Source organism: Glossina fuscipes, unplaced genomic scaffold (genome assembly GCF_014805625.2).
Source record: "Glossina fuscipes isolate IAEA_lab_2018 unplaced genomic scaffold, Yale_Gfus_2 28, whole genome shotgun sequence".
NCBI classification, from domain to species: Eukaryota; Metazoa; Arthropoda; class Insecta; order Diptera; family Glossinidae; genus Glossina; species Glossina fuscipes.
This window is the reverse complement of record NW_023998423.1, coordinates 7,215,644-7,242,417: the sequence shown is the minus strand read 5'-3', so window position 1 is coordinate 7,242,417 and position 26,774 is coordinate 7,215,644. Positions and strand designations below refer to the sequence as shown.

The 26,774-nt window shown below is 34.2% G+C and overlaps 1 protein-coding gene across 2 annotated transcripts; it reads right to left on the bottom strand.

The window, feature by feature from the left end:
- LOC119636146 (pyruvate carboxylase, mitochondrial) lies at positions 1–25,006 on the bottom strand. 2 transcript variants are annotated; one of them, XM_038031328.1, is made up of 8 exons: positions 24,988–25,006; positions 8,133–8,190; positions 6,395–6,513; positions 4,830–6,339; positions 2,646–2,693; positions 1,857–2,254; positions 512–1,801; positions 1–438 (listed from the first exon to the last, which is right to left on the bottom strand). In XM_038031328.1, exons 3-8 carry the CDS (start codon positions 6,491–6,493, stop codon positions 190–192), a joined length of 3,594 nt encoding a protein of 1,197 aa, XP_037887256.1. In that variant the 5' UTR covers positions 6,494–6,513; positions 8,133–8,190; positions 24,988–25,006; the 3' UTR covers positions 1–189. The 2 variants fall into 2 exon arrangements, with proteins under 2 accessions (XP_037887256.1, XP_037887257.1); XM_038031329.1 differs by lacking the exon at positions 2,646–2,693 and having other exon boundaries at positions 2–438.
- Positions 25,007–26,774: the final 1,768 nt, after the last annotated feature.

Below are 26,774 nucleotides of genomic sequence, written 5' to 3'. Positions count from 1 at the left end.
TAGAAAAATAAATGAAAAATATTTCTAACAAATATAGCTTGTGCAAAGGAAACAAGAAATAACACTTGGACACGATAGAAATTTTTGTGTTCGGCTTAGATATCTACTTATATATGTCATTTGTTATCGTACATTTGAACTTTCGTAGGAATCCATAACTGGACTGTATTATTCACTGTTATATTTTCTTTATTCCACCAGCATCAGCAAATCGTCACCATCTAGCTTCATGCCATTGCTGACTTCCAGTTTCGTGACAACGCCCGCTTTTGGAGACTGAACCACCATTTCCATTTTCATTGCAGACAATACGAGCAATGGTTGGCCTTTTTCTACTTTGTCACCCTCTTTAACGCGAACATCAATTACGGTACCAGGCATGGGTGCTCCTACCTCATTTTTGTTGCTCTTGGATGCCTTCGGGTGTATGTGTAGTTCCTATAAATGAAAAGATAGCATTTAGATCTTTTCATAACATAAAATAAACATAACATAAAATATTTAAATATACCTTAACAGCTTCTTTATCACGTATTAAAACTGATCGCAGTTGGCCATTCATTTCGAAGAACACCTCGCGTTCACCATTGGGTGTTAAATCTTCAGCCATGGCCAGAGTTTTCAAACTGAGTGTTTTGCCTTTCTGTAAATTGACTTCGAATTCCTCACCAACTTTAGGACCAATCAAGAATATACGGGTGTCTAATTTTTCAACAGGCCCGTAGGCTTCGCGGAAGTGTAGGTATTCTTCAGTGACGGCCGGATAGAGTGCTGCAGACATAACATCACGATCGTTGACGTTAGGATGAGTCTCTTTAAGGTCTTTCTTTAACTTGTCAAAGTTCAAAGGTGGTAGCTTTTCGCCTGGGCGTCCCTCGACACGAGGCATATCTTTGAGGACACGAGAACGGAATGGTTCAGGGAAGCCTCCGTGTGGAGTACCTATAGAACCTTGCAAAAATTCCACTACCGATTTAGGGAAGGATAGCTCCTCGGCTTTCTCTAACACTTGGTCAGCTGTCAGTTTATTTTGGACCATGAACTGGGCTAAATCTCCGACCACTTTGGAAGAGGGAGTCACTTTTATTATGTCACCTAAGAGTAAGTTGGCTTCGCGGTAAGACTTCTTTATATCCTCGAATTGATCTCCTAAACCTAAAGAGAAGGCTTGGAATTGTAGGTTGGTGTATTGGCCACCAGGAATTTCATTCATGTAAACGTCAGCATTGCCAGATTTCATGGTAGTGGTACATTCGAAAGGTGCATATAAAGTACGTGTCTGTTCCCAGAATGCGGAATATTCGGAAATGCTACTCAAATCGAATGCGGTATCTGAGGGCGTACCTTGCAAAGACGCCACTATAGCGCCCATGCTTGGTTGGGAAGTCATGCCCGACATAGAATCAACGGCTACGTCCACTACATCGGCTCCTGCTTCCGCACAAGCCAACATAGAAGCCACACCCGCTCCTGAAGTATCATGAGTGTGTATATGAATAGGAACATCAGGATGTTTATCGCGTATGGCAGAGATCAATAATTTGGCAGCTTGAGGCTTCAATAGGCCAGCCATGTCTTTAATAGCAAGAACATGTGTGCCAGCCTTAACCAATTCATCTGATAAATCTGTATAGTACTTCAAGTCATATTTGCTGCGATTCGGATCACTAACATCACCCGTATAAGATATAGCTGCCTCTACTACACCACCAGCTTTGCCTGCCGCTTCCATGCCCAAAATTAAATTGGGTAAATAGTTAAGAGAATCAAAGACACGGAAAATGTCCATGCCAGTTTGGACCTGAAAAAGTTATAATTAGCTATTCTCTCTTTGATAATATTTAAGAACAAATTACCGCTAATTCACAGAATTTATAGACCACGTTATCCGGGTAGTTGGTATAACCAACAGCATTAGCACCTCGCAATAACATTTGGAATGGAATGTTGGGAATCAGTTTACGCATCTCCTCCAAACGTTCCCAGGGACATTCGTGTAAAAAGCGCAGAGCAACATCAAACGTAGCACCTCCCCAATTTTCCAAGGCGTACAAATTATGAAACTTATTGGCTACATATGGAGAAATTTTTAAAAGGTCATGTGAACGCACTCGCGTAGCCATTAACAAGTGATGAGCATCTCTAAAAGTAGTATCCATAAGCATGAGATTCTTCCGGGAGCGCACTTCTTTGGCAAACGCTTCAGGGCCCTGAGATTTTAGTAATTGGCGAAGACCTTTAGGGGGCTCCGTTACTAAATAAAAGTTAAATGAAGTGTAAAATCATCTTTGCTAATATCAAAATAATATAGAATAAAGAATGATAGATAGTCATACATATGCGATATCCGTCGAATTTCAATGAATACATTTATTAGAAGCTTTAGTATGGTTTAGCAAAAGATGGTTTGTTCATTTTTACATTAGGAGTAGTAGAAAGTGATGAAAATTAGTGTATTTTGAATAGAATGTAAATCCTCTTGCCGAAACATTAAAGAGACAATATATTTTGATGGATAGACACCTCCAAACTATATATATATATATATTTATATGCAATACGTCCAACGACTACAGAAATATTTACAAAATTCAATTTTCGGTACTTCTACTGTTTAATTTATAGTCGTGTACTTTACAACATACCTTTAGCTTCACCACGTTCTTCACGCTCTACGGCCTCGGGTGATAAATCTTCAATTGTTTTGCAACACAAGGTTTTATTCGTTTTAATTGGTTTATCAATTTCAGTAATTCGGAGATGAGTTTTCAAAAAGAAAGTTTTCGCGGATCGTATCGACATTGATATTGTATTTCAACGGAATGATGAAAATAGTGGTGCATATGTGAGGACATGATATTAATAACAAAAAAGTTTAACAGTTAAAAACATTAGTTTATAACGAATAGTTTTAAAAACATAAAAAATAACTTATACGAAAATAGAAGAGAGCTTTGGGATGTTTTCTCGCTTTTAAATCCTTTTTTTAAATTTATTAAAAATTTTTTAAAATCCACTCTGTATTTAGTAATTAGGGCCCCCTTCAACAAGATCGCAAATTATACAAATTTTTTCTTTACTAAAATTCGCTTCTGGCCAAGCTGGCGCACTATACCTACGCGGTGAATTGTGTTATTGCTGAAGAAGCCCGGCGTGCTTAATGAAAAATCTTATATTAAGCACTTAACAGCCGATTTATTTAAGCTATATAAATTTTGCTGTCTTCTAAGATATTGGAAATGGCATTTTTTCTGATGGATTTAACTAGTTATAGTGTTTGGGAAGCGTGCAGCAAGTAGCAAACTTTAGTCAACATATAACAATGTGCGACACCACAACGAGATCGACTGCTAAAGGTTTAAAACGCCCTTAGTAGGGAGAAATTTTAATGGAAAAATGTGTGAGATCGGTTTACGATATCAAGCTATTGTATGTCACGAAACGATCGGTTTTTGGGTTAATGGTATTCGAGAGCTTTCGTATCGACTTTGTCTTTTCGCTCGTTGCAATTCGAACGAAATATTTGGAATTATCTAATTCTTTTTTTACACCTACAACTGAAGGATGGGGGTATACTCATTTTTTCTTCATCATGTATGTGACACCCAAAAGGAAGCTTCAGAGATCCTAGAAAGTATATACGTTCGTGATCAGCGTGAAATTCTGAATTAATTAAGCCATGTCTGTTCATCGGTGTGGTGTTTGTTGTTGCCACTCTCCTGGTCGCAAAAATGCAAATATCGACTTTAAATTTGGCAGGAGCATTGGAAGTTTTTGCACGCAATTTGCTATTAACAATGGGTCAAATTGGTCAGAGCAGAAGCGCCTAGTGGAGCGTAAACTGAACACAACTCCATTTTTTTAAACAAAAATTTGTGGGTTTTTGCTCGTTTTTTAGAAATTATGTGAGTTAGAAGATTGAAATTTTTCACATTTAGTTTACGTGCAAAAACGGAAAAATCGGTCATGCCCACAAAAAGTTACAAGTGATTGAATTTTACTTTCTTCCATTCTTTTGAGGTTTTATGTTTATTTTATTATATTATGTTTATATATTATCTGACTAAAAATGGATTCATTCTAAAATAATTATGATAGATACCGCGACCTGGTGGATTATTTTTTTCGTAATAATACCATCGATGTGGGTATCGAATAGAGGAACTTGGAGAGTAGAATGCGAAACGCGTAGTGGTGCGTAGACAGACAGAGAGGGGAGATTCGATGTTGAGCAAACATTTATAGGCCATCGAGTACCATCAACCTAATATCTCTTAAAAGTTGCTCGCCAATCAAATACAAAACGTGAAATCGCCGTAAAACTAGCTCGATAACGAGACCGTAAACCGACTCATGATCAACAATAGAAAGGAAGAACCAGTGTAACGTACAAAAAATCATTCATCAAATACAAGCTTCTCGTCAATAAATTATCACACCGGAAATGGTTTGTAGTATTGTTTGCTCTCTTCCAAAAAAAACTTATTAACAGATTCAAAATGTTTTTGCAGATTGCGATCTCTCTTTCAAGCGCGTATAGAGATAGAAACGAATTCCGTTACGGACAGGGCAAGTTTTAGATGATCTTATCTGAAACTTGAGCTTGCTAGTTAAAAAGCACCCCAACATCAAATGTTAAAATAAATGTAGAAATTTTATATTGCGCATGACGGATAACTTCGGGAAAAATGTATTACCTAATACATAATTACAATTTTTAGAATTGTTTTTTTGCAAGTTAATCATATGCTAAGAAGAATTATGAAACACATATTGAAAAGCAGGAAATCATTTTTTCGAAAGCTCAAGTTCAAAACTTTTGCACTTACCCAGCGGCACGGTGGGTACGTGTGGTGATATTTCAGCTGGTTTTAAGGGTGTAGCCAATGGGGTCTGTGGTCCGTTAACCAATACTTCACCCAGATAACTTAATAATTTTTGGGCGCGATTTTGTGATATACGGAATTGGAAGAGTTGTGGATGTTCGTCAATGAAGTACGTGTCTAAAACACCGTGTAAGAACTTTTGATTTTCCAAAACATTTAACAAAAAGGGAATATTGGTTTTTACTCCGCGAATACGGAATTCTCGTAAGGCACGGTTCATTTTTGAGGCTGAGCTTTGTAAGTCGCTGGCATGTGAGATGATTTTGACTAGTAATGAATCGTAGTAGGGCGAAATGATAGCACCAGCAAAAGCGGAGGCACTATCCAAACGTATGCCCATGCCCTCGCCCGAACGGAATACTTCTAAGCGTCCTGTGCTTGGTTGGAAATCATTGGCAGGATCTTCTGTTGTCACACGGCACTGGATAGCAAAGCCTCGCGGTTGAATTTTATCTTGTGTGTAACCTAACTCAGGTAGCGTCATGCCTTCGGCAACGCGAATTTGTGACTGCACCAAATCAATGTCGGTAATTTCTTCGGTGACTGTGTGCTCGACTTGCAAACGAGCATTGACCTCAATAAAGTAAAAATTGCCTGATTCATCACACAAAAATTCCACGGTGCCCGCATTTTCATAACCAACGTGTTTAGCTAAACGTACCGCCGCGTCTGTCATTTTATTTCGAACTTCGACAGGCAAACGGGGAGCGGGGGCAATTTCTACCACCTTTTGATGACGACGCTGAACTGAGCAATCACGTTCGTACAAATGCACAACATTTCCTGCTTTGTCTCCCAATAGTTGGACCTCAATGTGACGTGGCCGTTCGATAAACTTCTCAATAAACATAGCACCATTACCGAAAGCAGCCTTAGCCTCAGAGCTTGCACGTTCAAACATTTCTCCTACCTCCTCCATTTTACGGACGACACGCATGCCGCGACCGCCTCCACCGTAAGCAGCTTTGAAGATTACTGGCAAACCGTGTTTTTTGCAGAACTCAACAGCTTCATCTTTGGTAGTCACCGGACCATCTGTGCCGGGTACAATAGGTACGCCAGCCTCAATAGCTGCTGTACGGGCAGCCACTTTATCACCCATCTGCTGTACTACTTTCGGTGACGGACCAATGAAACGTAGTCCTGCATCAATAACTGCTTGTGCGAAATCACTACGCTCCGAAAGAAAGCCATAACCAGGATGCACAGCATCCACATCGTTCTCTTTGCAAACACGTATAATTTCTGGAATGTTCAAATAGGCCTCAACCGGTGGCAAGCCCTTGCCCACCAGATATGATTCATCGGCTTTTTGACGATGCATGTGCATTTTATCTTGCTCCGAATAAATGGCTACCGATTTAATACCCAGTTCAGTGCACGCACGAAAAACACGAATCGCGATTTCTCCGCGATTCGCCACCAGAACCGAACGTATGGGTTTATACTCGACCTAAGAGAGTTTTGTTAGCAAAATAGACAAATATGTTCTCGATTACTAAACTCACCTGACTAGAGTAGGCATTTTTGCTTATTAGAAAGACTCGCACTCGTGGTGTTGTCTGACGCAGAGACTTAACAGCCGAGTTGGCGATAGCAAGCAGCATATCTACGAACTTTAGGGAACCTAATTCAAGTAAAAATAAGAACGAATAAAAAAAAACTTAAGATGAAAGAAAATTTTGCAAACATATAATTAATATATAAATATGGATTTAATGTTGGTTGTGATATGCAGCAAGCCCCAGAATTGGAGACTGGCTGCATAACAATCTAAGCAGCAATCCCGCCGTTGCAGGATGAGGTTATATACACTTTGCCAAAAAGGTTTGTAATATCCAGAAGAGACGCACAATTCCAACATATGTATATTCCCAATTAGCATTAAATTCTGGATTGATCTAAGCATGTTCGCTTATCCGTCTGCCTATCTATCGTACAGAGTACATGAAGTTTCTGCGGACGTACGTAACACCCAGAAGAACTTAACATAGACCCACTTCTTATTATACTAAGCTTGTCTATCTGTCTTACCACGTGTTTTTGTGTTCAAGCTACATTTTGACGACATTTGCAAACTGACGTGTGACAAATGCTATTGAAAAATCGGTTAGGTGGGATCATTTTTACGACTACGCTCCATTATTTTGAAAAAGTCGCCTTACGAAATATGTTTGCAATCATCAACCGTTGAGCAATAGCATTGCGAAAGCGTGAATTTTTTGAATCCCGTTCCGTGTAATCACTGCTAAGAAAACTAAGCGTACATATAGGCAAAAAGATTTTATTTTGATATAAGAAATGACTGTAGCAAATTTGGACTATGTATTTGTATTTTTTGGATCCCAGTCCAAAATGTGCCTTCACTTGGAAACAAGTTGCCATTTTTGTTCTAGGTTAGGCGATGTCGTGTAAGGTGTTTGTTAACCCGTCTGGTTCGATAATAATGTTTTCACTTGTTATACCCACCACTATAAGATGGGGGTGTACTCATTTTGATTTTTTTTATAATATATGTTTAACACCTTGATCAGGGTGAAATTCTAAATTGATTTAGCCACGTCTGTCCATCTCTGTGCCCATGTGATGTTTGTTGTTACTACTCTGCTCGTTGCAAAAATAAAGATATCGATTTCAAGTTTGATAGAAACATTGGAAGTTTCTGCACGCAGGTTGGTATTGAAAATGGGCCAAATTGTTCAGAACGGAAGTGCGGAGTGGGGCGTGAACTGAACGCAATTTGGGTTTTTTAACAAAAATTTTTGAATTTTTGCTCGTTACTCGGCAATTATAAGAGTTAGAAGGCACCCATTTCCCACATTTGCTTTACGAAGCACTCTACTTCTTATGTGCAAAAGTGGAAAACATCCGAATTGCTCACACAAAGCTACAAGTGATTAAATTCTTTTTTTTTACACATTTGTGAGGTTTTATGCTTGCATCTCATATCAAGGCAGAATGTTTAAAACTAATTTGTACACTCCTCAAATCAAGATATATTATCTACCTAAAAATGGGTTAATTTTAAAACCCCGACTAGTTCTTTCTTAATAATACCAGCGATATGGGTATCAAATAAAAGAACTTGGAGAGTAGAATGCGAAAAACATAGTGGTGGTAGGTATGCGGGATTCGGTCCCTGCCGAATATAACTTTCTTACTTGTTTTAATTTGTCTTCACCTAAAAATCTTTGTACGGATGTAAGAACTTTTAACATGCGTGTATTTCACGCTCATCAAACTTACCTTATTACTTAATTTTATACAACTAAAAAGTGAATGGCAGTCGTCGGTTATAAATTAACTGCAATGATATACAAAAAAAAAAAAAAAATTAATTTTTTTTTATTATAATTTTTGTTACAAAATTCGTGCAAGTCTTAATTGAAAACATGCATAAGTATATATATGTATACATATGTGGAATGGTAGTAAAGGTTATCAATACTATTTTTATAGAAAACTTAAAGGTTATTATTCTAACTTCTGAAAGCAATAAACACATGCAGCTCACTAAACGGCATACAAAGTTTGTCGCTACCAGTATAGACTTTAAGTAGATTTCTGTGTCACTTGACTTGAGTAGAACGGAAAAAGGAAACAAAAAATTCGATTCTGCATTAATAAAATTTCGGAAGTGTGTGCAGCTCACTGCTTAGCGTGAAGGAGAAGCGAAAGTATAGAATATTTCAAAATGAATCAAGATCGTGAAATGATTATCAGTTTTTCTTTTATGAGTAGTAGGACTCTAGGAGATTGCCAAAGAAGGAAGTGAATCTATTTATAATCCATTAATGAAACATCTTAATACCGTATTTTTCGGACTATAAGACGTACTGAACGCTAAGACGCACTTCAAATTTATTAGATGATTTTTAGAAAAATGTATTTTAATTTTACTTTCGGATCAAAATTTTTATTTGCTATTAGCAGATTCAGTTCAACTTCACCCTCGGTACTAATACTCGTCTCGTTAATGTCGCCATCCGCATTACTTTCACGTAACTTAAACTTGGAGACGATACGGTAATTATTAGTATAGACTCAACACTATTGACTATTAAACTTCTGGCCTATCGGATTACAGTAAGTATTGAGCTGACTTTAGTATTTCAAATTAATCACTTGTAAGGTGAGAAGTTTTGAAAATTAAATTAATTTTTGCGACCAGGACAACGCTTACGATTGACACTGCCTATATCGACATGCTTGAATCGATACAGAATTCTATGCTGTTCAGGAATATATGTACTTCGTGGAATGTGTGACGATACCTTTCGGGCAATGCAAACGTTTTCACAAAATGAATACAGTCCATCGTTCGATGGTGGATACTAAAACATCATTTTAACATGGCCCTCTTAATTTCTTTGAAGGACGAGTTTTTCGAACTAAAAAAAAAACAAGAAAAGTTTATTTATTACTCGGCGACCAATTTAATCGTCGTATGATCCCTTGAACTTTCTTTTCATTTTTGAACACGTGGAGAAAACCTCACACAATATTGGCGACATTTTCCGCAGATTTTTGAATAAACTTTGTTAAGACTGTCAGCAAACATTCGTTGCCCCATTTTTTAGTTGCCGTCCCGTTACGCATTTTAAGCAAAGCGGGAAAGAAAACCGCTTTATTAGAAAGTTAGAATGCTGCTGCGTTACGGGACATCCTTTAAGAACTGACGATGGACTCATTTGTTTAAGCCAATTCAAAATCTCTTCAAATGCAAGCATAAAGTTATTCTTCTCTTCTTCTACGCGTCGGGTATGAGGAAAGAATATGTACTAATTTAATGATAACAATTGGTACACACATACAGACACTTTCCAAAAAACGATCTTCCATTTAATAGTCTGGCGCTAACAATGCCATGGATAAAATGTCATACTCGCCGAATAGGTTTCGTGGCGTATTTTTCCTTTTTTATAATTGGAAATTTCTACTTTATACAAGACGATTACGATTAGAATGAATTAAACTCAGCTAGGGGCCGTAATCGGGTGGAGCGTTTAACGACTTCCCCCATACACCTGAAGTTATCAAGCGGGAGTAGGAGGCGGTGAGGAACAGGTGAGAAGTGACGGAAAGAGAGAGACAGAAAGAAAGAAAGAAAGAAAGGGAGAGAGAGAGAGAGAGAGAGAGAGAGAAAGAGAAAGAGAGAGAAAGAAAGTGAGATGGAGGAGGGGGGTGGGCTCAGAATAATATGTGCATGTTTAATAGGTACGTGCTCTGCCTTCGACGAGGAAGTTTAAATAGATTTTAAAAAAATTTTACTATATTGTCTCCTATTGAGATAGAAACTGATAGCAGTTTGTTTATTTCGATTCTATCAAATTATTTTGAAAATATAAAGTACAATAAGGTTAGTTTATTCAGGTAACGCTGATGAAGCAAAATGATTATTGCCCACTGTCTCTCTGCCCCTCTCTCGTTCTCTTCACAGCACTTTTTCTACATTATAGGAGTCGATAACCTACAGAAGTGAATCGAATAACTGAATACTGGATGCCATAAGCAAGCAGAGGATCGGTAATATTCATTACATCTAATCATCAGTAAGTGCAGCTGATGTTAATACTTTATAAATGAATATTTCTCTTGTGTAATACCGTTCGAATTATGTAAGAGAAAGCCAAAAAAATGCAAAAACTATTTATTTATAAAATTGTACTAATTGCCATTAAATAACTTTAATGATATCATTAAAAAATAAATATTTGAATTATGGGGAAAATTATTGTGTTACTAATGTGAAACAATTTTAAATTTCTTCGGTTAAATATTGACTGGACGAGCCCCTTTTTTTGTTTCTCTTTTATTATTGGCGTTAAATTTCTGCTCATAAAAACGATTATATTTTTTGTCTGCTTATTTCTCTTTCTTAGCGCTATATACGGCATTAATATGCATGGAAATGCATTGAACTTTAGACTTGAATAAGGCCAAAAAAAAAAAAAAGAAAGAAAAAAAAAAACAAAAGTAAAGAGGAACATAAAAATAGTAAAACATGTGCGTCTGACATTTAGAAAGCGAGACATACGAGAAAGCTTTATTTGTTTGGAGAGAATCTCTCATGGCAAAGTTTTATACGTTTACAGCTAAAATATTATTTTCTGCAACTCTTTTTTTTTTTTTTTTTTTTTTAAGAACAGTGCATTACAATTGAATAGACAGCGTAGCGAATACTTCCTTTGCTAAATATCAGCGGCTTCTTTTTATTTTTGAGTGTTCAATTTTTGCTTGGAAATAATATTTTAAACTTGCTTGTCTCTCTTGTACATCTAGAGATATAGTCTTTCGAGATCATGTCCATCCGTCCTGTTGCCAGTTATATTACTGTTGGAATACACGTTTGCGGTAGCAAAACTTGATGTTGAGGTAAATGCTTGCAATTTAATTTCTTAGTTGATATCCATAGATCAGTTTTGAAAATAGGCGTAATCTGCCCTTGGCTGCAGCTATAACATGCCTAAAACTACAACTTAGAGTTCATGGTAAACATTGCTCTTAAAGTTGCTACAAACAACATCAGAAGTTCATCTAAAAGCCCATTAGATAAATTGACTTACAAGCAAAAAGTGATGATTGTCTGTAAAGCTACAGACATTTCTCAAGAGTAGTTATATTTTTCGTAAAAAAGTTTTCGATGGCCCTATTGACAAGCTCACATTTAAGAAAAGTTTGTCGGGTATAATGTTTTAGTCCAAGTATTGTAGTGAATAAAGGTTTGCTACTTTTGTGGGAGAAGATAATCAGAAGAGTAACACGTCGGCATATTTTTGGCGAGCACCGTTCAACTAATGACCTTTGCATTTTTTACTTAACACTTAACTCATAAGAAGGCACAATTATATCAGCAGTTTTTTGCAGACAACAATTGTATTCCTTTATTGAAGATGAAGTCATGTTCTAATGAAACCAAGTCACACAGATTGCATCAAATCAGCTTTTAATATTTTCGAATGAATCAACGTGAAAAGTGATCATTACGATCTTGCTGGATTCCCTCAAAAAGAAGACGAGGGTGCAAGGAAAAGAGGAGGAGATAGGATTTTCTACTCGTGTGATTTTAAGCAGACACGTGATAACTTATTGTACTCCATCATTTTATCGCAATATCATGATATTTTTGTATGCTTCTCATTCGCATTAAATTCAGAATTGTCTTTTGAAACGCTTCAAACTAACGTGAGGTTGAATTGGACACAAGTCTTTTCGGCACCTGCGGCTTTTACAACAATTGTTCATTAATTTTTATACTAACATTCAAACGGGCGCCAAAGTTAATAGATTTCTTTCCGCAACTAAACAAACGCACAATGTCTTATATCTTTTAAATTTAATTAATTGTAAAGCATATGCTTTCCAATAAAACTGCATTACACTATAGAAAGACTGATAAACGACTAACTGAACGTAAAGTGTAATAAACAAATATTAATTTTCAGATAAGAAATTCTATTATTAAATTTATTACATGAAAGTGTGAATTGTTTGTAATTTGTATTTATTATATATATATATATATGTATATATATATAGCGCTAATGAAGAGAATAGCTAACTAATTCTCTCACATCTTAATACGTTGTTAACAATTTTCCATTTGTCACTAATGAACAAAAAAAAAAAAAAAAAGTGACAAATACTTCTCTACTAGCATCAAAACTCATGCCATTGAAGTGTCTCCATAATTTCAAATTTAAGACTTTGCATTGAAGTGCACTATTTGATAAAGATAAGAAGTTCGTATTGTTTATTCCAAAACAGCTTTGATGTTATTATCATTGTTATTGTTATCATTGGTTTATTAGCAAACATGGCTAGGTGTGCATTTTCTTATACTAATCATATTAGCCTGCAAGACAAGCCAAAAGGTATATCGTATCGTATACGAGAAAGTTGCGCGATCAAGTCGAGCTCTTTTCTTATTGCACCTCAGCTAAAAGGTATTGTTTTCTTGACGGTTCCCTATGCTGACTAAAAAAAGTCTTGTCACTATTTCCCAATTTTTCTTGCACTCAGCATATTACGTTTCCTACAAGAAAAAAGGAATCTTACGTATGACGTAATTCGCATTTAATTCTCATATTTTCATACATCTCGGCTTTGATCCGGTTTTATTTTGCTTTCGAGATTTCACCCATATTTTAGTAAATCCGGAAACATGATCCAAAGATTATGCTTTGTTCCTCAGACTTGTGCACAGACGTCTCTTCTTGCACTGCATTGGTATTCTTCGCAACTTCTTCGCCAGAATTTCATAGCTTCCCGCAATTGTCTAAACTTTTTCACTAAAAGTTCAATTTATACCTTTTGCTTTACCAATTGCCTTATTCGCCTAGTTTACTGCCGCTTGACTTCTGACTATCCTTGAAGCTCGAAGAACATATTCCCGCACATAGTTTTGATGCGAATTGAAGACTTAAAAAAGTTTTCAAAGCCATTCGCGGAGACTGAAAGAAAACTTTGACGTAAATGTAATAAACGTGTGTGTGTGTGTGTGTGTGTGTGTATGTGCGAGTGAAAATTCTTGCAACTGCATGAAACTAATTGGAAGGAATAATAAACCGTTGTACATATATATGTTTTGATTATACTATCATATACGATGTTTACCTTCGAGGATAAGTGAAGACCTTGTGTTCCCAACACCAACAATTTTTCTTTTAAAGTCTTATATGATATTCTGAAATGTATATGAAAGGAAAAACGTCGGATATTTTTGTTTTTCATGTATACTGATGTGTTGATCATGTATTGATAACCAATTTAGATTAATTTTTATGTTAAGATCGAGTCTAACCATCTAAAACTCTGAGGTCAGGGCATTTGTTGGCAAACTCTTTGAACGATTTAAATGACCGAAACTGCTGCCTGAGAATAGTATAAAGCGTGTACTATTTCTCAGGAATTGTGACCCGGTCCATGGCAACTTCATCTGACAAGATTGGTAATGAATAACTTCGTATCGAAGTCTTTTAGCCGGTATTTAAATCACTGGATGATAATATAACTGGTGACTACACATATACGCAATATATAATATTTTTTAGAGGGCGCGTAGAGTGCATCAGAGTAAGAAAGCTGATGCGTTTCATTTACCGCTTTAATGTGCAAAAAATTGCGGGCCTTTTTGCTAATTATGGTAGTGTTGATAATCCGCTCGACTTGAAATAAATTTCTATATCATTTGGTAGCAAATAAAAATAAACTTTTTTCTGTCAATTATAGGGATACTTTTACGCGTATTGTACCGATTTCAAGACATTTGCGGTAGTTTTAAGCTAAAGATATATAAAGATATAGATATCTATATATATAGTAAGTTTTAGATATCACTTTTAATTTTTTTTTGGGTGGCTTTGAGAGCTTCCCCCAGAGATGAACGAAAAGACGGATACGATAGAAGATTATTATGATCAAGAATTGATAAAATTTCCTCCCGAAGCTTTGTCTACAAATTCAAATATTTAGTGAATAAATTTGAAAATTCATATTTTTGACCTTTTTCTAATACTCGTCGCGTTTACTAGTTGAGAATTGCTGAGTTGCTGAGGTGATCGTACATTTCGCTCGCTTTTATTCTATTGTTTCTTGTGCAAATATTAAAGAGACATACGGTTTGAAAATAAAAGGTTTTTCTTTATTTTAGTAACATTATATAACCAGTCTTAGCATATCTTATCGCCAATATTGTAAATAGAAAAAAATAAAAATCCCATCAAAATGCATATATATGTAAACATTAACCTCTTTCGTTAAATATTATCATCTAGCGCAATATATACAAGCGCGAAAGGGGCTCCATGATGAAAACGCATTCACATATATGCACACATATTTTCTGTTTTTAATAAATTTTTCTTTTAGAATTTTTTTTATTATTTTTATACATATAAAGTAAAATATAGAATACTGTACAAATAGAATACAGTACAAAGGTCAGATTCCAATAAGTTTTCTGTGCTAAATTTTGATAATTCCATAATAAATGAAATCTCAGTTTATTTTTTCAAAGTCAATTTTAATCAGTTATACGACAGCACAAGACTTTTTAAAAAAGAAAAAAAAAAACAAGAAAAGATTCTTAGTAAATGCAATTTTTGATGGGCGAAAAAAAAAAACTTATTTACTTCATTCAATTATTTACACGCCCTTTGAATTGCTTCGAGTTAAATAATATCGATATTATCGTCCATGTCTGTATAGATGTTTGCGCGCGCATGACCATTGACTAGAATAATAAATTATCTTTACATTTAATTTAGTGACTATGTTTTCAGGTGTCGCTTAGCAAACTGAAGCTGAAACGACTATCCCAACTGCCCTCTAGGTGCCCATAACCGCGTATACTTTTTTCATTGCGGTATATCTTGTTCTTGTTCGCTTTCTTTACACTTTCCTTTTTTCTTCTTTTATTTATTTACTTATTTCTTGCTGCGATATGTTTATGTGTAATTGATTTTTAAAAATCGCAAAGGCACGTGTATTAAAACTGAAACGGTCACGAATTTGATTTACGCTTTGATGTATAAATATCAACATTAAGTAATCGATACACTTTTCGATATCCACTACGCACGATCAACTGCCGGTGAAGTGCAAGAATAGTCGGTGAAAATTTCATAACCTATACGTAGACCTAATCAAATATATTTGTGCCTATCGTCTGTCTGTCTTACGGAACGATAATTGCGATCTGTATAAACAAATCATTTAAATTTAATCTCAAATTTTACGTTGAGGCCACATAATCGCGTGGCACTGAAATTAAGCACAGAGAATGCGTTGACATTAATACAAACATGAACAAGTAAGAAAATTATTATCGACTGCGACCGCGAGTCGTGCACGAACTCATCACCATTTTAATACTTTATAATACATGGTGGGCGCGGTCGTCTGTTTGAAGTTTTTTGTCTCAAACAAATAAGAATATTATAGTCGGACTAGGCCGACTATCAAATACCCTGCACCTCATTTTCTAACGCAATTTTTGTTTTTCCAAGATATTATTATTATTATAATCACAAATTAAAACTTGGGCTTTCCTGTTCTACAAAGGATCAATTTCCGTGAAAATCCTTATTAGTATAGATTTCAGAAAATTGGCCGAAATTCTTAAATTACTAAAATTAGATAATTTTCATCACGAAGCATTAAAAATTATACCTTTTTGCCTACTGAACTTCTGTTTTCGTTGTATGAGAAGAGATTCAAAAATTGCTCCAGCCGGTCCAAAGTTGTGCATACCAACTAAGAATGCCGAAATACCACTACTTAGCCACTTTTGCCGAGAAATTTTGAAAATTGCAATGTTTTCCATACAATGACATTTCAGAATGAGTGTTATATGGGGAGTGGAGGACTGATCGGAACCATTTTGAATAGAAAGTCATTGCAGCAAATTTCATAAAAATATCTCAAAAATTGTGACCTGTAGCTTGAACACAAATTTACATGGAGGATAGATGGACAGACAGGATTTTATCAATTCAGGTTATGATTCGGAATGGATCGGTATAATAAATGATGAGCCTACCTTAAGCCTCTCTGCGTGATGTATCCTGTACAAAAGGTGGTGCAGGGTATAAAAGTCAACACAATGCGAAATGTTCTTTCCACAAAAACATAAAAAACTAAACAAACTAAATTTTGGTATTTTCATAATAATGAATGGGCGTGTTTTAGTTCCCTTTTGAGTAATAAGTAGAAAGCAAGAAAAAAGTGAACAAACTAAATACGGGCGTCTTTTTCTATTTCTGAACGTGATTAGTAAGACCTTCGAAAAAATAAATCCGGAAACTTCAGCCGCCTATCTTTCATAATTTTTGACCTTTGAAAAAAAAACCCATAAATGTTTGCTTTAGAGAAGCAGAGGTTGTTTGAGTTTAGGCTTTATTGTAGGCGGGCAAGAACTTCCCATGTTTCCGGCAACTTTAAAGTCGTCATCTTAATTTTTGCTACCAGGACAGTGTCAACAATACAAGCCTAAAAAGACACATGTACGGACAGACATAGCTAAATCGATTCAGAATTTCACGCTGATTATGAGTATATATACCCTACCACATATGAGAGATGTGTACACCAGATGACTAGACCACTATCCTTCGTTGATGTTAAAATGTTATAGCTGAGTAAGGAGGACCTTTCAATAACCTACCTTAAAACTTTGCCTTTCTTATGAACAGCTACACCGATCCGAAAAATAGAGCTATGCGATCCAAACTGAATTTTTTTTTAAATTTTTATCTCAAATCGCTGGAACATTGCAATGGAACATATTGGTTCATAAAATGCTAAGAATCACATGACACTGCTCTATTAAGTCTTGCAAGGATAAGTTTGTGCTTATAAGGATATAAGCTCATGCGGCATAAGCATCAGAAGGATTTCAAATAGACAGATTCAATATTTCTTTTGGAAAACATTTCGGAATGATTTAAGCATGTCCGTTTATCTAATCATTTCGTCCGTCCAAAGCCAGACTACGTATTTTTGTTTCCAAACGTGAGGCAATTTTCGGAACGTTTTTCGAACACCCTATGCATTTCGAAAAAAGTCGATGCAAAATAATATTTTCGTCAATTGGATAACGTGGATATATCCTAAGTGCTTGTGGGCGTTGCATACCTTCGCATAAACTAGATACATATCTCCCAAAGTGGTCTAGAAGAGAGTGACTTGTTACAACACGACTGCCATCAGGAAGTATGAAAAAGTTTATATCAAATCCTCCTGGATGCTGAGCACATTCACACAAACCAAGCCTCCATCTTTTACAGGTGATGTAGCGCACAAAAAGTCATTTCCCAATTGCATAACGCATAGTCTATGTCCATTATCGCTGCACCTGTGATAATTTGTTGACACCATCAGCAGAAGCCAAAAATAGATTTCGAAGACTCTACAACAAATTTAGGCGTTCTTGATCATTCAAAGTATTTGAATCGTCCTTATCTAAATATTTGGATATGGCATTAATATAAGGAATAGAAGATTTCAGATACTTTTGATATACTTGAACTTGACAAGATATGATAAGGTTCGTAAATTATGGGAAATGTTTTTTTATTAAAAGTTTAATCGCGCTAGCGGCAATAAAAGTATCGAGCGATCGTCACGTTATCGTCGATCGTGAATTGTATAAGATTTTGAATTTTAATCTTTAAGAAATTTGTGCGCGATAATTAATCATACGCATCCGGCAGGCCACAGAGATTTGATGGCGAGGTAATTGGCTAATAAAACTGCTTTAGAGAAAGGAAGCGACTTCTTATGTCCTAACTGCTAGCAGCTAGATGGCAGTAACCTTAGCTTGACATAGAAGCTTTTTCCAATTGCCCGCTCTGGCGGAAAAGTTTCATCTCTCCGCCGGTCCAAGAAATATAACTCTTCCATTCGCAGAAGGAACGATCGTTCAATGCAAGGTGTGGAAGACTTATGAAACTTAACTTATCATGTATGATAGAAGGCGATTACTCTGCAATTATTGATGAAAGATAATTACCCTCAATACAATTTGAGTGTAAGTGTTTTATATCGAAACTACGAAGATGGTGGTTCTCAATTCTGGCTCATGCATAGGCTTCCAATTAGATGCCGTCATGGATAACTGGACAAGAAGAATCAAGTTATTGGAACCAAATTTCGGGCAACAAGACCCATATGAAAGATAGGAAAATGATTTCGAAATTCTATACACGACTACCATTGTTATCGGTAATATACAAAATGCTTTTATACTGAATGCGTTAAATTGACATCAGGTGTGGCGTCACTATCATAGTTGCCAAAAAGGGAAACATATAAAATTTGGTCTCAGATAGAAAATTCATTGTTTGGATTGAAGCGAATTGAATACATAATCCTTTGTCAAAATGATGCTAATGGCAGCTAATGCTGTCCCGAAGTTTGTTGTTGTCGAACGTAACTAATGCAAGTAGGAAATTGAACGGTTTACCATCTCTTAGTATTGTGCTTGTAAACTTGTCGCCAAAGTGTTTGAATCAATTTTTAGACCTTTTTCGAAAAAAAGAACGAAAGGCGTTTAATGTGCGCATCAATATTTTATGTGCAGTTTAAGCTAATTATTATTATTATTTTTTTTTTTTCTCTTCAGACATTTGGCTGATGGCGAATCTTTGATAGGTGCCGCCTCAAGTTAATGTATGGCAATTATCAGGTATTTTGTTAATTATGACCGTCATAGTCGATCAAACGGAACTTTTTTTACACTGTATGATTTTAAGAAATATTTTTATTAACATACTAAAGTTTACTAAATTAACTCATATCTCGCACAAATTATAGGTTAGCAGGCATGATGATACCCATTGTAATATTGAAGTTTTTTAGGCGATTTAAGTAAAGAGCTTTTAGATTTAAAGTGGACGTATCCTGCCCATTTTCAAGACTTATCGTAAAAATAAGAGCATATACGTCTCTCTCGAACGGATAGATTAATTGATTCACAATTTTACGCCGGTCATATATAATATAAAAATTTTTCCATAGATCACGTTTTCAAATATTGCGTAATACATTATAATCGAGTTTTTTCGAGTTTCTTGTAGTGAAATTTCTTATTTACGTAAGTTATTTATTTATCAATGAAAAATAAAAAGTGCCTTGTAATTGTCATAAATCATTGCAAGCCCCCTTCTTTTCAACACAACAATTAAGTTAATGGCGGATATAAAAAAGTTTGGTAAAAGACGAATACAACCTCTCTTATGCGCTAATGTAGATGACACCCACAATGACTTGGGAGAGATTTATCTTTTAGCATGCCTATCGTTTCCTAATAACTTTCTGAATCGGTTTAAGTTTTGTTGGCCGCCTGTTATTATGTCTGTCTGTCTTTCCAGTGTCGGCCCCTCCTACAGATCGCAATTTTCGCGATATTTTAAACAAATTCTTTACATTAATACGTTTGAACATAAGTCCTATTGCAAATGATTTGGACCGAACTGTCTTTAAGATTCTTTTTCGCTTATATGGCTCTATTTTGAAAATGTTGTATTACGAAAAAAGTTTATCGACAAAAATTATTCAAAATGACTTTGACATAACAATTGAATGTGACAAATATTGGATTGGATACTAATCAGCATTCTTTGACCTCTGCTCATATAAATTTTCTTAGAAGAAATAGGTCGTTATGTGGCAATAAAGGCTCACCTTTAGTATTTTATGAGAAAAAATAATGAAGAGTTAAATTCCTACATAGAAAATTGTTTTAGAATAATGACATCTGTATGTACTTTACGAAATTTGTACTAAAACGATCTATTTTACGGGCTTTCTCTCATTTAGGGGTGTTCATGACGAATAAACCTTTAATTTCTGGATGAAAGTAAAGAGATAGGAATAAATTCTCTGGCCAAGAATTTAACTGCACTAAATTTACATCAGGTTAGTGTATTGTTAATTACTCCGTTGCTACTATGTGAACAATGAGTCATTATATGACAAAATAATAATCACAATAACAGATTGTCAGTATTGTCAGTTACTCCGTTCATACTATATGAAAAATAAATCATTATATGACAAAATAATAATGAGAATAACAGATGAAAAATACCTAATCCCCTTATGTAAAGCATTTTTCTGAAATTTACTTAACGTATTTGCATGACATGATAATGTCAGTAATAGGCGAAGTGACGTAGAGTATTTGACGTTCGGTCTGAATTGACCACATTAGGCATATAGTTAATTGCAAGAATTGTTACTAAACTTTAGACATTAACACATTTGCGGGTGATATGCGATCAACGATAACATATTCACTAGTACGAGCTATTGAAAAAGTGGAAACGTAAGTAAAATCCGATGTGAAATATCTTAAGTATGGATTAGTCACAGTGAAGGCATTGAAATGTGATATTGGGAATTTCCAAAAGTTTCTTCATTCAATGGCTCTTACTCTACTCTATTTTTTATCTATCATATCCAAGCTGGGAACTAATTTCATGGAAGACTTGCTCTTTAAAAAGCTTCTTATAAATAAGTGAATTTAGAACTGGCTTTGGTTCTCGGAAACGTTGTCCGAGTTGTTGCAAATACAATGAAGAGTCTAGTATGAGGGGTGAGTGGGTAGAATGAAGGGAAATAGTTTTGTTATGAGTTTTCTTTTAAAGTTTCTATGCATAAATTAACAGATTAACGATTCTCGTGTTGATATTTCAATCGAAGATTAATTAACACAGTTTTATTTTATTTATTTATTTTTTTGTTTTGTTTTAATTTAAGTGTGTATTTTGTAATTGAAATTTCACGTATATTGGCATGCAGTGCAATTTGAGAAAACCGGTATTTAAATTTTGCGTTTTTTTTGCAATTTTGACAATTTTTTTTTTGTATTTAACTTTTATTTCACGTTTAAAACAACAGTGTATTTCAAGTGATAAATTTTGTGTACATAAGTATGTGTCTATAGATGTGTTATTGCTCGCAGTCAAGGTTGCTTTACGTTTAATATATAGTGTTTATACACCGATTGGATGTTTGCTAATAACCTTTAATAACTTTCAATTGGATTGGTCGAAAACGTTTTAATATTTATGTTTGCTTTTGTTTTTTGTTTACTGATTAAATGTTTTTATTGTGAAAGTTAAGAATCATAATATTTTTTTTTTTTTTTTTTTGTTTTTTTTTGAATGAGTAAGATTTTGTGTGGATGGATCGGTTTCAGGTGTGTTATATATAAATAAAACTAAACGTAATTCAGTGAAAACTAAAGGGAGTAATACATTATCTCGACTGAATGTCTGAAGGAATGTGTTTGAACAAGTTTTTCATGGGAAATTTCTCTAAAAATATGAAGAAATTAAAAAAAAAAAAACCCTTCTCCGAGGAATATGATGAACTACAATATGACACTTGATTTATGCTAAAATTTTGCCGGCTATCTTTCCTTTCGTTATGCCAGATTATTGGATTTGTTCCTCTTCGAGTGACGTCGATCGAGAGCTGTTTAGAGCAAAAAAAAAATTTCGTTTCTTGAAACGAATTTATTCATAAAATATATTAAAAGCAAACTCAAGTATATTCAATTTAAGCAATTAGAGCATAAATGGACCTACGAATGCAATTTACATATGCATCCACTTGTCAACAAGTTGCTTTTATGGCAAAGCTATACAAGAGCAATTTTCTAAATTTCTAAATCGAAACAAGCTATATATAGATATCCATAACTCGCTGATTAAAATTTTTGCAGATATCTATTATACAATACATATATATACAGATAAAAATGATAAAGAAATGGGAAACACCAATGTACATAATGATTCAGTTCGATGGTTTGAACCTTCCTCTACATGAAATCACAGTTTTCCATTTAATATTATTGATTTATTCAGCGTAGGCCGACGTTAATCCGGGCGCACTCAAAATTCTTCTTCTTCCAAATTCCTTTCCTTTGTTGTTTATTTCAAGAAATCTTGCCGCGAAAGGCCACTAAACACGTTCAGAGCCTTATGGTAATGCTGCTCCATTATTTTCCAACTATCCGCTTTGGTTCTAACCGTTTAAAAGTCGCGACAAAAATTGACAGACAATGGCATTTTTGGCCACTTGAGGCAAGAGTTGTCCAGGAAAGGAACGCTCTGCCACACCCAGCGCACTCATCAGATATGGCGCTTCCCGATTATCGCTTGTTCACATCGGTGCAGTATGGCTTGGCTGGCAAGCGAATCCACAAAGTTGCAGAAATGCGAAAATGGGTCGCTGTCAACACAACAAAAGGTTTTATCGATCTGATATCGCCAAAAATATTGTAGACGACAACGGAAATTACTTTCATTAATCTATATTGTACCACTTTTCCACAATAAATGCCTTTTTCAAGTGAAAAGGTGCTAAACAGGCAGGAATTTTCTAATCGTTTAATTTCTTCTAAACTTAATCCGCGTATGGGAAGTAGAATTGCTAGTAAGCATCTAAATTTTTACGATTTCAAAAACGATATTTATATAGGTTCATGAACAAGCTTATGTTGCAAGAAACATATTTGATAGTAGATATCTAATCGCTCTATGTACGTTGGGTATCGTATATAGTAAATGGCTTATGGGATGTAATTCTATGCATTGTCATAGATGAAGAAGAAGGATCAAATGATAATTTAGAAAAAAATGCAAATTTTTTTTGGCTAATTATGAGCAAATCTTCGAACAGACTTGGTGAGATTTTGCTTGCAGTTTTTAAGGTGGCATGTAAAAATTTCCAACTGCAAGCATGTTAAGAGCTTATTGGTCGAAGAGCGACACAATTTCTAACAATTTCAACACAAAAATGATATTAAAGTGCGGAGACTCTTTGCAACGAAATGAGGAAATATTAATTGAGCTTTGTATTGATGTCATTGAATATCATATATTACCATAGAAGAGCTACAGCCGATATCTACTGTTAGATGACTAGTGATGCCTCGCATAAACCGGAAAAGAAAATTTTCATTTGTTAGACCATGAAAACCGAAGACAACGAAAAATGTGTTTTTTTCTTTTTTGAAGATTTACACAAACATAGAATAATAAATATTTAAAGCTTAAGCAGCGAGAACATAAAAATAACAAATGAGTGAATTTGCAAAATTATAAATTATAGATATAAAAAAACATTGCAAATACAACAAAAGCTATTAGAAAACAAAAATTAACAAAAAAATAAATATTAATGTTTTTTCTTTTTGATTTGCAAAATAGTAAGCAAGCGGCCCGCGTATAACACGATACTTGTCAAACAGGGTACAATATCACGGCGCGGTTTTGACAGAATACGGTCGCAAAAAGGCGAATATGTGTTCCGCTGCATTTTTTTTCTGTTCTAATTGTTGGGAAAAGAAATCAGATTACTGTTAGTTATTATTAGTGTTTATGGTTTTTCGAATATAATTTTTGTTTTTTTGTTTTTTTTTTTTTCTTATAAGACCTTCAAATTATTTTTGTCTTTTCCATGAATGTTTGGAAAAATATTTGAGCTATCATAAAATTTTACACCTTAAGATTTGGTTGCGATATAACGCAACGGGTCACTGCCTTGATTATATTGTTTCAAAGTCTTGTTGTTAAAATACAGTTTCGACATAACCTAAAACATGGCACATGTTGCCTTAATTTATATCATATCTAATTTTAAATTATATTGTTCTATTTTATACCTTAGCTTAGCAAAATAAATAAAAAAGTTTTGTATAAGACATGGTACGAAGTAACCGTGTTATACAAGAGACACCTGTATACCAAAAGTGCTATGAAAATGGTGAATTAATATTGAATAGAAATAAGTGCGTATGAAGACAACTTTACCCTTTCTCTTTTTTTTATATTTTTGAAAGCCTCTTAAGGTCGAGCACGTATGCAACAGGTAGAGTGTAAAGTGAGCGAGAGGTGGTATAAGAAAGAAATCTCAATTCGATGACAATTTAAGCGCATTTGAACAACGTAACTTGATGAAAGCAAGGTTTGGTTGTTGTTCTAGACAGAATATCGTGTTTTCAAAAGTGATGTCATCAACTGGACAATAGAGAGGCAGACATTGATTTAGAGGCATATCAATATGCCTTGCAAATTTTTCACAAAATTTATAAAGCTGCTTTGGCCAAAGCAAAAAAATCTTAAGTCATTCGGGAATATCTTTTATATAAGTTTATAAAATGTTTCTTTCTTTCTTTTTTTTTTTGCTTACTAATGATTTGTTTTTTTCTTGCTGTTAATGGATTATGAAACCGGTAAATGTATAAATGTGTTTACATTTTTATTGTGTCACAAATGTTGTGTGCATTCACACGTATCTAAGGATCTTTTCCATTAATTAGCTTACGTACGTTTCTTTTCAAAACCGTATGATATTATTTTTCTTTTTGTAGTTTTTCGCGAGCATGTCTACATTTAATAGCATGTTATATAGCAATATATATAGAATATATAAAAAACACACATATGGTAACTTGGGTATATATATATATATATATATCGATATATATGCATACATATATGTATGGGTATATGTATGATATATAAATATATATATATATATATATATATATATATATATATATATATGTATGTATGAAACTTACCTTTATTTGTTGCGGGGTGATACGTATATTTCCTTAAAGCTTTTTTGTTAGCCCTTAACAAAATGTGTCGTTTTCGTTTTGTTTTTCTTTTCGGTGACGTTTTCTTCTTATAATTAATCAAAACTTTCTTCGATGCAGAATAAATTAAAAAGTGCTTTTTGTTGAATATGAAGAAATTCGTGAATAAAGAAGGAAAAAATTTTAAAAAGAAATCAAATAAAAGAAATAAAAATTTCCGTTAATTAAAAATCATTGACGTGAATAAATTATTGCATAAATTCCTTTTTTAGTTCATGAAAATCGTTAACACTTAATAATTTGACAAACACAATGAGTGCAGATAAAAAAACAACAACAACAATAAAACAGCTGCCGCTCTTGAAATAGGTATTAGCAGCATCTCTGTCTTCTCTATACGTTTGCGTGCAAGTATAAGACGCGAATTAATTACGATAACACTAAAAAAAAAAAAAAGTAAATAAATAAAAATAAAAAACAAAAACACACCAAAATCTTTGCAATTTTCTTAAGGAACACTTGTTTACTTATTTTACTTTAGTTTCTCTTTTTGCGATTTATACACTTTTGCCCACTAGAAAATCGACCGTTCTCACTGAAGTCTAACATCCGACTGAAAAATCTGAAAAATACATTTCGCTTTAATGTTTATTTCACATGCGAAACATTTTTTCAACATTTCCGACTTTTATTTTGTTGGCAGAAGAATGAAACTTAGTAAGAACTTAATACAGCGGTAATCAGTAGTTTAAGTAATTTAATGCACACACTTTGTCCTAAGCCTAATATATGAAATTGAAAGAGAAATTTATTATCTTACCTTTCTTGGTATGCAAGTAATATTCTCTTTCTCTTTGAATGCTCTTAGATTTATTTGCTCTCTTCGGAAAAAATTCATTGCATTCAAATAGAAAGGTTGTTAAGAGCTTTGTTCTTGCCACACAAATAAACGAAAGAATTTTTATACGCTTATTCTCAGATGCTCGCAATTTTTATATAAATACTTGAACAATATTAAAAATTGTAAACAAATTGGACTCTTATTCTCACATCTTTGGAATTATTGAGAATCATTTTGAGTTGAAAGCAAATTTTTATACGGTTACTCTCGCATGCACGCAATTTTTATACAAATACTTGAACAATATTAAAAATTGTAAACAAATTGAACTCTTATTCTCACATCTTTCGAATTATTGAGAATCATTTTCAGTTGAAGGCAAGTGAAACTTTGTGTTGCAGTACACATCAACATAATTATAAACATTTTGTTTTGATTACTTTACATAAAAGGTTCTTGTATCCGGTCGTAGAAATGGTTATATATATATATATATATATATATTATAATTGTAAGAAATTTAGTCGTCATCTATGACATGTATATTTTAAAATTAACTTTAAAATATATTCAATTTTATGCATAAAAAAAAAAAAAAATAAATAAATAAATAGAAACATATATCTTCTTTTGATCTCTTGCATAGGTATCGAATATGTTTCCAAATTTTCGCGTATGAGGGCATTTTTTTCCCGACTTCGAGCTCTATAAGTTTCCTGATAATTGAACGATCGGATATGTTAGGAAAACAGAATTAGTATGGGCTTCTCTGCTTTATAATGTTTCGATCTCTTCAACACTAGCAATATCGAGTACGTCGTTTCGATCTTTTTAATTTTCGATCTTCAAAAAACGGGTCATAAACCATGTGAACTTTTATTTATATGAAAAGACCTTCAAATGCCTATAATTAGTTTTTTTCCTTGCT